We start from the raw sequence: 13331 nt of genomic DNA, 5'->3' as shown, positions 1-13331 counted from the left end.
AAGTGTACAGGTACAACATGAGCTTTTTCTAACAATGATAGATGGAAAAGTGGCTCAGGCATTAACGGATACGCCTTCTGGATCTACATGTACAATATGTGGAGCTACTCCACGGCAAATGAACGATTTGACTAAAGTGGCTTCTAGGCCTGAAAATGAAAATTCGTATCAATACGGATTGTCTACATTACATGCCTGGATTTGTTGTATAGAAATGATATTACATATTTCTTACAACCTTTCTTTCCAAATATGGGCAGCCACAAGTGAAGAAAAGAAACGGCTAAAGCAAGAGAAGAAGATCTTGGTGCAGAAACGTTTTCGTGAGGAGCTAGGATTGATCATCAACAAACCAAGACAAGTAAGTGGTAATACCAATGACGGTAATACTGCTAGAAGATTTTTTTACAATACAAGCTGCTCTGCTAGAATCACTGGAGTGGATGAAAATTTGATTTAGCGATTTTACATAATTCTGCAAGCTCTCTCCTCTGTTGTTATGATAAATGCTGAAAGTTTTGGTAGTTATGCAGTAGAAACTGCCAGAATCTATGTGACCAACTATGAATGGTACTATATGCCATCTTCAGTACACAAAATCTTACTTCACGGAGAAAATATCATAAAGCATTTTGCAGTACTTCCTATCGGTCAACTTTCAGAAGATGCACAAGAATCCCGTAATAACGATTATAAAAAATTTCGCCTTCATCATGCCAGAAAATGTTCTCGATCAGTTACAAATGAGGATGTATTTCATACCCTCCTGTACACTTCCGATCCGTACATCACCAGCATTAGAAGACCTATAACAAAAATGTGCAAGAACTTGATGAAGATACTCTGCAGCTTTTGAAAGTCAACGAACTGATTTCAGGAACTGAAAGTCCTTATGTAGTTGTGATATAGTACCTTTACCATACCTGCACATTATTTCATAAAAAACAACTATTTAAAAATTGTTGTTTAGAAACTGTTTTATATATTCCTATAATTAGTAGGTAAGCATTTTATGTATTTTTCGTCGTTTCTAATAACTTTAAGGTATTTTCATACATTTGCAAAGAATTATGTTAAAGTGTAAATTAACAAACTGCCAATTTTGAAGTTTTTGATTTTTATTTATTTTTAATATTGTATTACAAAAAAATTCTTACAAAAAGTATTTCATTAGAAGCGTCACATACTACTTTATATTTGTGCAAAAATTCAAATCTCTATTTTTTTACACGTAAAATACCAATATAATGTCATTTTTCAAAGTGTGGCTGTTTCAGAATGATTTCGTTATTTTATTTTGAACAAACTTCCTCAAACACTACGAGTAGAACTTTTTTACTTCTAAAGAAACAAATGCTATTTAAACATATTGTGCTTGGAGTTTATTTCAAAATTGGATAAACAAATTCCAATACAAACCTTTGTATTGGAAGTTAAAAGGTGTTTTTCATCTTAAAAAATCATGAGTTGCCAAAATGCCATAAAGTGCCATTGGGTCAAAAAAAGGTCAAAATTTGGAATCCTATAATTGCCAATTGGCAACGCTGATTTAATTAAGGAGAGCAGAAATATTTGATTCTAAGACATTTAATTGCCAGTTTGTTTGTTTGAGTTATATCAATTACAATGTGAAAAGTGATATTTTGTCTTTAAACAACATGCAAGAAAAAAAAATTAAGTGTCAAACATCATCATTGTTATTTGTTTTATTTGAAATAAATATTCGGTGAAGATTACAACTCAAAAAAAGGTTATAATGGTTCGGTTAAATTAAATGATAAATTTTGGGCGAGGATTTTCTTTTCACAAGTAAAGTGTGCAATTTTTTTCTTTCAATCATCTACTTAAAACTTTAGTTAGCGAATTGCTAGTCACAAAAATATTTATTTTAATCATTCTTTAAAATCAATGAAGATAAATTTTTGAAGATAAAGTTTATATGATGATGTTAAAATAATAACTAAAAGCAGTTATAAATAATTTCGCTGGAACAGAAATTATTAAACGATATAAAAATAAACATTTTATAATTGTTCGTTTTTCGTTTGGTTAGTATTTACAATTTGCTGTTTTTATAGATCAAATTCATCAATAGATTTATCTTTATTTTTAATCTGATATGATGGATAAAAAAAAAACCCAAAAAGCATGGTAACTTTAGTTCAAAATTTAAACATAATAGTTATCATCTAAAAGTGCAAGATTTGAAAGGTGTCGTTGATAGTGCTAATTATCATTAGTGTGCACATAAAAATTCGTAATTTCAGGGAATATCTTTTGGTCTTTTAATTTTTTAACATTAAGGTGTGATGTGGGTCAAAGTAGCCCCGTTTTTAGGCATACTTAAGTAATTTTTATATAACGAATGGTTATAAAAACAAAATTTCAGAGAACTCCTTCGAAACTTAAATGAGTCAGTTTGAGAAGGAAAGATTCAAGTTTCAGATTTTGACGAACAAAAAGTAAATCCAAATAAAAAAAAAAATAAAACCAAACATTTGTAGTAGAAATGTGACGTCAAACAATTGAAGCAAAAACACTGCACGGATTATTGCATAATATTGAAATGATGTTAAGAAATAAAACTGGATAATTCATTAGTTTTACAATATAATAGAAGTATATAAGATATAAATACAAAAATAACAAAGAATTTATTTTGCATCATTTGCCATTTTATTAAGGGCACTGCCAGCCTTGAACCATTCAATTTGCCCCTGGTTTAATGTATGTAAAAGATTGATTGTTTCGCGAGAACCATCAGAGTGTTTCACAACACATTTGACAGGCTAAAAATCAAATTATACAAAGTTTGTCTGTAAGAATAATACCCAATCCAATACTATTGAAAATGAAAACCTTTATGACCATTAGAAGTTTGAACGAAACACAAAATTTTGAATAAGAAAATATCACAACTTTGTTATTGTAATATCGCGAGGTTAGAATTATTTTGTTCTATCTCCAAGTTTAAATGTTGGGAGAAAGTTTTTGATTTTTTCTAAAAGAAAAAATTGTTTAAAGTTTTAGCTTTTATTTTTAAAGAAATAATAACTTATGCTTTAATTAATTCATGTTTAAGCAAATTATTTAGAAAAAAAATTAAACAATAATGCGTATTTTAAAAGTTATTATTACTAACTAAAATTAATAACTCATTTTCTCCCAACTTTTAAAATTGGAGATAGAACAAAATAATTCTAACCTCGCGATATATAAAAAATATATATAATATATATAAAGTAATATAAGAAGTAATATATAAAATAATATCAAAATTTGAATAGAGTTTGTCTAAAGAATATGTTAATACATCTAAAAAGGGTTTCTAGGTATAAGTGTATTAGAGCATGAGGAATTTTTCTGTAGAATGACAGAAAAATTCCTTGTGCTCTATTACACTTATACCTAGAAACAGTCTTATAGCAAACTTATCATCAATAAAGAGTTGAGAAAATATTGAACTCACTTTTCCAGGTGTTATATCAGATAAACCAATCAGCGATATTCTATCACTCGGTTTTATTTTATCATAATCTGAGGCATTTTCGAAGGTCAATGGAAGCATTCCTACAAGAAAATCACATTCATAATGATTGCACTTCTTAAAATTAAAATTGAACACATCACTCACACAGAGTTAAACTTGTTAAACACACACAGAGTTAAACTTAAACAGCACAAGTAAATAAAAAAAAAAGAAAAAAGAAAATACCTTGCTTCTTGAGATTAGTCTCTAAACAATGAAAACAGATTTATCATACACTTCATTTAATAACATAAAGTTTATAAATATATAAAAAATATATAAAATTTTTTTTCATCAGTCTTACCATGAATGCGGGCAAAACTTTTAACAATAATTGCTTTTCCACCCAAATGTCTAGGTTCAAGGGCAGCATGCTCTCTACTGCTGCCCTCACCATAGTTTTCATCTCCAATAACAACCCAACTTATCCCAGCAGCCTTAACAGAAACAGCTTAAAATATTTTTTGTGTTGATGTTTAAAATACACAAAACTCTAAATTTAAAAGAGGATCACTTTATTGAATGAATCATGAAAAATCCTTAAAATATTATTTAAAAAATAAATTGACATGCTAAAAATAAATATGCTAAAAAAAAACTTTCTTTAAGAGCTTTTTACCTTATAACTTCGTGCAGTATCTGGCACAGTGCCATATTTTCCAGTCAATTGATTTTTAACTTTATTTGGCTCACCATTTTCTTCATTAATAGCCCTAACAAAGAAAACAACTACAAATTGGATATTTTAAAGTAAACCAGTTTTCTCTAAAGAAATTTTGAACTTTATGTTTACCCAATAAGCATGTTGTTTGAAATATTGTCCAGATGTCCTCTGTATTTTAACCATGGGCCAGCCATACTTATATGATCTGTTGTGCACTTTCCTTTAGCCTTATAATATAAAAAAAAAAAAAAAAAAAAAAAAAAAAAAAAAGAACTCTAACAATCTTATAGCTCAAACATTTAAAAATGTTCTATTGTCTTAGCCTTAATTGAAACACTGGGATGTTTTATAGCTCTGTTTTTATTAATTGCTCTAAGTACAATTAAAACTTTATGGTAAACAAAGATGAATATCACTCCAAATAAAGGTTCTAATGTCATGGCCAGGGAATCACCAAACATAAATCCAATTGAATTTGTGGTCTATTATTAACACTAGGTTGCAAAATTGTGACTATGCAAAAAACAAAGCTGCTTGAATCCATCATTAACATATGGTTCCACAGTACAGTAGTCCAAAATATGCCAGACTATGTTTCATCAATCATACTTGCTAAGGGAAGATTTATTAGATTTTGGTGTTGTCTGTTAATAAGAATCCACAATTAAGTGAGATTTTGTTGATTTTTATGGCTGATTCTAATAATTTGTTTATTATTGCAGATCAAACAGTTAAGTGTCATAGATCAAACATTTATTGATGTCATAGAACATTTAGTACTATAGATCAAAATTTAATGTCATAGATAAAACATTTTAAATAATATTTCAAAGCAATGTCTAGATATTTGTTAAAAAAATTTAAAACTTCTAGTTCCCACCCTGTACATCAGTTACAAAACATTAAATTACTTTGTTCAGTTAAAAATTGAAAGTTGACTTTTTTTTCAACTCCAAAAAGTTAAAATAATATACCATATAAATCAGTATGTAAATAATTCTAACAAATACCTTTATTAAAATTGGTACATCAATTAAGTCTTTGCCATCAAAGGGTTGAAATGGTGATAAAAGTTGTAATCTATCACTTTTTGGGTCAACCACAACTGTAAGATTTGAAGCATTATTTGGAGGAGATTGATATGTGTCCTGACCAGGATCAAAACCTTTTACAGGTAGTTCTTCTCCAAAAGGACTTTTTAATTTGAACTTTTTACCATCTGAGCCTGTGAGCTCATCAGTAAGTGGATTAAAGGTGAGATCACCTGCAATCGCAAGTGCAGTGACTAATTCTGGTGATGTAACAAATGCATGTGTATTAATGTTAGCATCATTCCTTCCAGTGAAGTTGCGATTGTATGATGATACAATAGTGTTCTTAGAGCCTTTAGGTACATCTTTCCTGTAGATTTGAAAAACAAATTTAGATACTTTTCTTGTAAATCATATATTTCCATAAAAACATACACAAAACATGAATTGTAAAACATCATGAAAAGATAATTGCATATAGAGATATTAAAAATATCAAAACATAAGAACTAGCTACTCTACTACCTGTCCCATTGACCAATACAAGGACCACATGCATTTGCTAAAACAACACCACCTAATTCTCTTAGTGTTTGTGCAATTCCATCACGCTCAATTGTAGCACGAATTTGCTCAGATCCAGGAGTAATGGTAAATATAGACCTGAGAAAGGACAAAGAAGGTATAAAAAAAAAGGTAAATTCAAAAACATGTTAAACAGAACATACAAAATACAGCAGTCATTACTTAGCTTTCAGTCCATGACTAAGAGCTTGTTTAGCAATACTGGCAGATCTTCCCATATCTTCATAACTACTATTTGTGCAACTGCCAATTAAACCTAAATCAATTTTATAACAAGGTAAAATAAATGTTTTAACCATCAGGTATGTGCAAATTTTTGGATTGAACCTTTTAAAAAATGGATTTGCAGACCCTTATAACGAAAAGCAACTGTATAATGAAATACAGTCCATTTTAGATTTATTTTTTATTTGAAACTAATTTAGATTTGAAACTAAGATTTAAATATTTTATGCACTTGCTAAAAAGCATAATTTTTTGTTTCAAGCTATTTCATTCTTAGACACTTTAAAATGAATAGTACTTACATGTGAACAACATTAAGCGGATAAACTATAAGTAAAATTATTTTGGTATTAAACTCACCAACTTTAATTTCTGTTGGCCATCCATTAGTTTTTGCATGTTGAGCAAGCTTAGAGATAGGATGTGCAAGATCAGGTGTAAATGGTCCATTGACATGAGGCTCTAACTAAACCAAATGATTTTAAAAACTTTACGCTTAATAATTTGATAAACTTTAAATTAATTTTCTCACACAAAAGACTTTTGCTCAACAAAAGTAATTTAGTGTTTAAACATAACTTTAACATTCACAGTAGTATGCAATGCTGTAACTTCATTTTAATGCACCACCTATGTACCACCTAAATAGCAGCCTATGTAGATCTGTCATTTTGGAAACTTGGAAAAATTAAATAGCAGCTAAATGAGCTTAATATAAATTTTGTCTTACTGTTGATAAGTCAATTTCAAGATATTGGTCATACTCAGCTCCAGCATCAGCCTGCAACAACCCTTGGTATTTTTGGGCAAGCGATGCTATTTCTTTACGACCAGTAGCATTTAAGTAATGCGTCATGCGTTCATTAAAAGGGAAAATAGAAGTTGTTGCTCCTATTTCTGCACCCATATTACAAATAGTTCCCATTCCTAGTAATAAAAATAATAATGAATGCAATAAAAAAAACTTAAAGTAAAATTTTTTTCAAAATTTGCAAATAGCATACCTGTGCATGATATTGAGTTTACACCAGGGCCATGATATTCAATAATAGCTCCTGTACCACCTTTGACTGTAAGAATATCAGCTACTTTTAGAATAACATCTTTAGGAGAAGTCCAACCACTTAATTTACCAGTTAACTTAACACCAATTATCTAAAACACATCTACATGAATTAAAAAAAAAAGAAAAAAAAAGTTCACTTGAAAAAAAAAAGATACTTTTGTAGTTTTATATTACTTTTGGACATTTTAATTCCCAAGGAATTCCAGCCATAACATCTACAGCATCAGCACCACCAACACCAATAGTTACACCTCCCAAACCACCACCATTCACAGTATGACTATCTGTACCAATCAGTAGGATACCGGGAAAAGCATAATTTTCAAGGATAATCTATTAATAATGATTTCATTTCATTTAACAAAATAAAAGAATGAAAAAATAATAATAAGAGAGAGAGAGAGAGGAGTATGATATATTACACAAACATACTTGATGAATAATGCCAGATCCAGGTTTCCAGAAGCCAACACCATACTTTTTACTTGCTGATGATAGAAAATCATATACTTCTTTATTGATGTCCTTAAATATATAAAAATACTTCTTGATTGAGGTCCTTAAATGTATTATTATGTATGAGTATATTAAATATCTAATGGGAAAAACTCAAAATATGAATCATAGACAATTTTTGGGCATTTTTTTATTAAAATAAATATCATGTAAGATATTTACCATATGTAAAATATGCGCTATCACTTTTTTTTTGCATATTGAGATTGCTTGATTGTAGAAATTACACTCATTTTTTAAAACACTTCAATAGAAAGACTTAAACAATTGCAACTTATGTACTTTTGTTTTAGTATAATGAAAACTGGGGGAAAAAATACTATTTTTCACTATTTTGTTTTACCAGAAAACTCAACATCAACATAATTTATATTAAAAACTGGGATATTATTTTAAATTAATTTGAACTCTGGATGAAAAACATTTAACTATGAATATTTAATATACTTAATTATACTGAAAACAATTGTTTGTTCAAAACAAGTTAAAGAAATAGTACTTTTTAAGAGCTTGTATATAGCTGCTATTTGCACAAACTGATCTCTTTATGACAGGACAAATTTTAAAATTCTTCTTACAAAATAAGCTTTTTTTTTCATTTGTAAAAACGTTAAACTGTTTTCAAGTTCTTTGAAACACGGCATTAATTTGAAAATTTAAGTAGCTTTTTAAGATCTTGTTTTTTTTTTTTTTGTTTTTTTTTTTAAAAAAAAAAAAGAAAGGCTAGTTACTTTAGAATAATTTAATTCAAAAGAACTCCTTCCTGTAATCATGATTAAACTTTGATATATAATAACTAAGCAAAAAATTAATAAAAAATTAAGAACCTTAGCTCGAGCTAAATCTTTGTCTCCTCCCAGTTGAGCTTCAATTAAATGATCACAATGAATGGTAGAAGGAACTGCTACTTTTGGTAAACCACTTGAGATAAACTGTAACATAGCCATTTGTGCAGTGGCATCTTGCATAGCTACACGGTCAGGTCGCAACTTCAAATATGACACTCCACGTTTAACATCCTTTGAGACACAAGTGATTTTTAAAAATGTGTTTATATAGAAATCTCAACTTAGTGACTAAGAAAAAAATTATGATTATAACTAATTGGAACAAAGAAAATCTTTCTCATTTTAGGTTACATATAGATTACTTTCATATAGGAATTAATATATCAGTAGAAAACATATTATTAAAGTTTCACACTGGATTTGACGTAAATGTAGCAATCCATTAAAATTTTTGCAATAAAGTAACACCTAATTTATTATTCTTTAAAAAAAAAAAAACAGGTTTTTACATGTCAATAATTGACTAATTAAGTAAGTTTAAGTTTAATTGAGAAATATATAAGTTATTAAATGCTTTTAAATATATTTTTCTATGAGTTCATGAGTTAAAAAGTTTGATAGTTAAGTTATCAGAAACTTTTCCCTTGGCATGATGTACATAAAAGAAAACAGGTTTCATAATTAAAAGATGATAATAACATAGATGTTATTTTTTAACTTAGTTCAATTTGTAGACTTTTAATTTACATTAAAATTCTAATACCTTTCTTAAATACTTTTTAAGTATACAATTTAAAAGAACTTAAAAAAAAAAAAATTCATTTCAAAATTGCCCTAACTTCATGCTTAAAATATTTTTATAAATTTACGCTGATTTAATATAACATGATCCTGGAAGGATAGTTTGTTTATATAAAAGATTTTTACCAATTCTTAAAAAGCTTACTTGAACAAAATTTCCTTGTGTAATACATCTTTAGAAATTAATTAAGTTTCTTTTTAGAAATTAAATAAATAATAAATATGCTGCAATATTTCATTACCTTACACACATATATTTAAACAGATACCTTACTAAATATCTAAACAAATAATTTTACACACTTGATTTTTAGGGTCATCCAGATGACTGTAAAGAACCTTTTCAGCTGTAGTGAGTGGCCTTTTTAATCTAAAAATAGTAGGGATAAAAGCAATGTGTCAATAGCAAAATTAACTCAACCTACTACTATTAGTTATAAGTGGATTTTGTAAACCTCTATGTACACCTAGTATCCTCCCAGGTCAAAACCTTATCTTAAAAAAAATTTCTTTCTATACTAGGTTTCAATCCCTCAAACATTTAACACAAAAATATGTGCCCCTTTTTCAAAATCTAAAATCCTTATATGTCCAAAAAATTTTTATATAAAATTTTAAAAAACAATAATGAATGAACAGAAAATGGACAAATATGTAAAACAAAAACTCACCATGCAGACTACATAGGTGAAAATATATCTCTACCACAAAATTTATGGAGAATATAGTTAGATTTGGCACCCCTTATAGTTTAGTGGAAGACAGTATAAAACAGTATAGTTGTATAAGTAAGCCAATAGAACAGTAATTATAAACTTTTTTTTTTAAAAAATAATAGTAAAATATATTAAACCTATTCATTTTTGTTAAATTAAAATTCATAAAAATAGCTTCAAACCAGATTTTATCGTTTCTTTAGAATAAACTACTTGAAATGTTTCATGACATGAATTTTAAGCTGACTTATTGGGTGAATTTCTGTATATTTAAAGAAGTTTTAGCATCACTTTATTTCTTTATTAATTAATCAGAACTTAATATATTTATGTTTTTAATAAGAGATTAATCATAAACTTAATTAATCATAAACTTAGAAACTGCATTTAGATTTTTTAATTGTTAAAGTCAGATAAAATACTTAGAAAAATTAAATTTGAAATTGGTTAAAAATGAAATTCAATTATCTTACAGTACACAATTAAATTATCTTAAAGTACACAACTTTGGAACACAAAACATCCTTCTGGTTATTTGAAAAGATCACTGGCATATACTAAAATATTTTGAGTAAAAGGGTTTGTTTTTTAGTTTTCAACATAAATAAATATTCTAAGATAAAAAAAATAAAGATTTTAATATTTTCATTTTTATACTCAAACTAAAGCAAACCATAGAATTTTATTTGACAAAAAAAAAGGGTTATTATGTGCTTTTTATGACAAATGAAATAATAATAGAGATATAAAAAAGGAAAACATGAAATATCTGGCCGCATTTTGAAAGATAATCCAGTGAAAGCTGCCATAAAACAAAAACTTAAAAATTAGGTTGATATTAAAAGAAGATTAGGGGGTAAGTATTTTCTCACTTATATTGAAACTAAAATCATAAGCCTAAACCATCTTAGCATATCAAAAGATAGAGTTGCCATTTTTTAAAAAATACAAACGAAGAGAAATTTCAAAAGAAAGTAATTCAACTTCAGAAAAAAGTTAGTAAAATTATCAAAAGCTTGAGACATAGCTAACAGTTTTTATAAAACAATGTTTGATATAAAGATTTGATCACAAAAGCAAGTTTTGTCAATAATATTGGTGTTATATTTCTATGTGTAAATTATAAACTTTTTAATCATGGTTAAATCACATCAGTTTAGAAGTTTCTAGAAAGCATTGAATGTAAACTCTCAAATGTAATGGATACCACCAATGTTTCTTTTCCATGTATCATAGAAACACTTTGTCTTTTTCTATTTTTATTTATTTATTTATTTATTTGGAATAAAAGAATTTTTAAAATCTTTTAAGCAAATTATAATTTTACTGTAATATTTTTTTTATTTTAAATTTACTGTAAATTTAAATAACACTTCAGTAAATTTATGTGATCAAAATTAGCTCCAGAGTTGACAAAGCACAAGCTCTATAACTTGCATTTCTTACATCTTTAATGAAAATAGACCAAATAAAGTAAAAACCAACCTGTCCTTCACTATTTTAAGGTTGTTGTTAAGCTTCTCATAAGGCAAGTAGATATCTGCATCAAACTTACTGATAGGAACCTTATAAATAAATATAAAAAAAGCCATTTACTATTTTCTAATAGCTATTAATATTATAAACTATTCTAGTGTTTTTTTAAGATTTCAAATCAACTTTGTTTAAATATACTTAAACGTTTTGGAACTCCAAAGTAAAAAAAGAATGTTTATAAATTAAAATTCAAAATTTAAATACTCTACAAACCTTTTGAGAGGCTCCTCTTGCCAGTATTTTGACATTTTGAAGCTCCTTGAAAACTCTCTTGAAAAAATTAAAAAATACTAATAGTTTTTAAAGAACAAAACTTAGCTCTAAAAACAAGCAATTACACAACACACAAAATTTCCTAAAAATTCACCATTAGGATAATTAATACATTTAAAAAAAAAAAAAAAAAGGCATGCAAATTATGTTATGTTGCTTGCTGCATAACCCTTGTGTTTAGAATCGGATGTAGATAGAATAGAAGGTAGAAACTAACAAGAAGTATAAAATCTTGTGCTATTGCACATAGATATATTTTAAGACAACTTCTTTTTGCATCTTAATTAAAACAAAAAGCTAGACTATGCTCCTTTATTATTCCCATAATTACCTGTGATCTTGTACTTAATAAACGTAACATCTCTATTGTCAGTCAGAAAGCACCAAGAACATAGAGAGATGCTTCAAAAAAGGTAACGAGAACCCTGTTGTGCTGATGAATCTTCTCGATGAACCAAGCGAGTGGTTTGATTGGCCAGATTTTTGACATAAAATAAGCCGTTGATCCAAAAGTATACATTAGGAAGTGCAAATTTATACATGGCTTGAACATTTTATCTACCGTGATGCTTTAAAATACTAATTATGGTTCTATTTGTGCTATTTAGAAAAAATCTAATGAAATTTTTAAATCAGGTACTTTTACACTAAATTGAGAAAATTTCAAACTTTTTCTATGAGCATTTTAAATTAAAATTTTAGATGTTGATCTCTAGTCATGACCTGCATGCATGTATGCTAGCATGTTAACATGTATTTAAAAATGTGTTGATACAAGTATTTAGGCATATACTTACATAAAAGTCTCCGAAAAAATGGTCAAAGTCTCTGTATATTAAAACCAATAGGCTTTGGGCAGACACACACTTCTCCATTATTCGTTGTTATATGATCCGATCATTCGTTTTAACACCTAACAGTTTTGTAGAAGGAAACTTAGTTGTACTAAATGCCATTCTATGACTTTTTTTATATTTATAACAATAACATAAAACAGTTCATGGGGATTGAAAATATAATTAATCATTGATCATTATTTTAACTTTTTTTTTTGTCCATTCCTTTTCAACTTCTTTTTAATAATTTTATCTGTAGAAACAAATTTTTTTTAAAAACAAAAACATACAGTTAATATACCTAACTTTCATTGAACCATAAGAAGAAATTTAAAAAAAGTTGTTTCCAAGTACTGTTAAAGAAGAATTAGTCCCAGTACCTGAATTGCAACTTGAACTTTAATAACTTTTGATAAACTCTTTATTAAACTGTGGTAATGAGATAATTAATGTGGTTCAAAAAAAAACTACAGCAATCGGTGAGAAAACTCCAGCTATAACTCCGGCGTTTAAACAGCTAAAGTATAATTTTAATAATGAGATTAGCAGAAGATTGATGCAGGTTTTGCCGTCTCTCATTTCACTGTCTAATACCATGGACGTATAAGAGATGAACGTGCAACTGATTGTTTTACATCAAAGAGGCTGCAGAAATCAGTTAGCCATGCGAGTTTCCGATAAACTAAATTTTCACCCGTCAACATCAAAAACTACTAAAATCGCTGCCCACAGTTTTAAAACAGAAACTCTGATCACGTGGTGTTA

At 27.9% G+C, this 13331-nt stretch overlaps 1 protein-coding gene across 1 annotated transcript; it reads right to left on the bottom strand.

Moving 5' to 3' along the window:
* Positions 1-2551: 2551 nt before the first annotated feature.
* On the bottom strand, positions 2552-12219 carry LOC145193598 (putative aconitate hydratase, mitochondrial). Its single transcript, XM_090071062.1, has 19 exons — positions 12062-12219; positions 11671-11727; positions 11407-11486; positions 9509-9575; positions 8444-8635; positions 7533-7625; positions 7275-7433; positions 7039-7189; positions 6765-6961; positions 6395-6500; positions 5972-6065; positions 5750-5887; positions 5204-5594; positions 4323-4420; positions 4149-4242; positions 3834-3966; positions 3716-3736; positions 3470-3570; positions 2552-2789 (listed from the first exon to the last, which is right to left on the bottom strand). The coding sequence occupies exons 1-19, from the start codon at positions 12089-12091 to the stop codon at positions 2655-2657; spliced, it is 2337 nt and encodes a 778-aa protein (XP_089927188.1). The 5' UTR covers positions 12092-12219; the 3' UTR covers positions 2552-2654.
* Positions 12220-13331: the final 1112 nt, after the last annotated feature.

Source organism: Hydra viridissima, unplaced genomic scaffold, assembly GCF_058129835.1.
Source record: "Hydra viridissima isolate aposymbiotic clone 2 unplaced genomic scaffold, HvirCarnegie_v1 scaffold_14, whole genome shotgun sequence".
Taxonomy (NCBI): Eukaryota; Metazoa; Cnidaria; class Hydrozoa; order Anthoathecata; family Hydridae; genus Hydra; species Hydra viridissima.
Note: the sequence above shows the minus strand (reverse complement) of the source record. Positions and strands in the feature narration are given on the sequence as shown.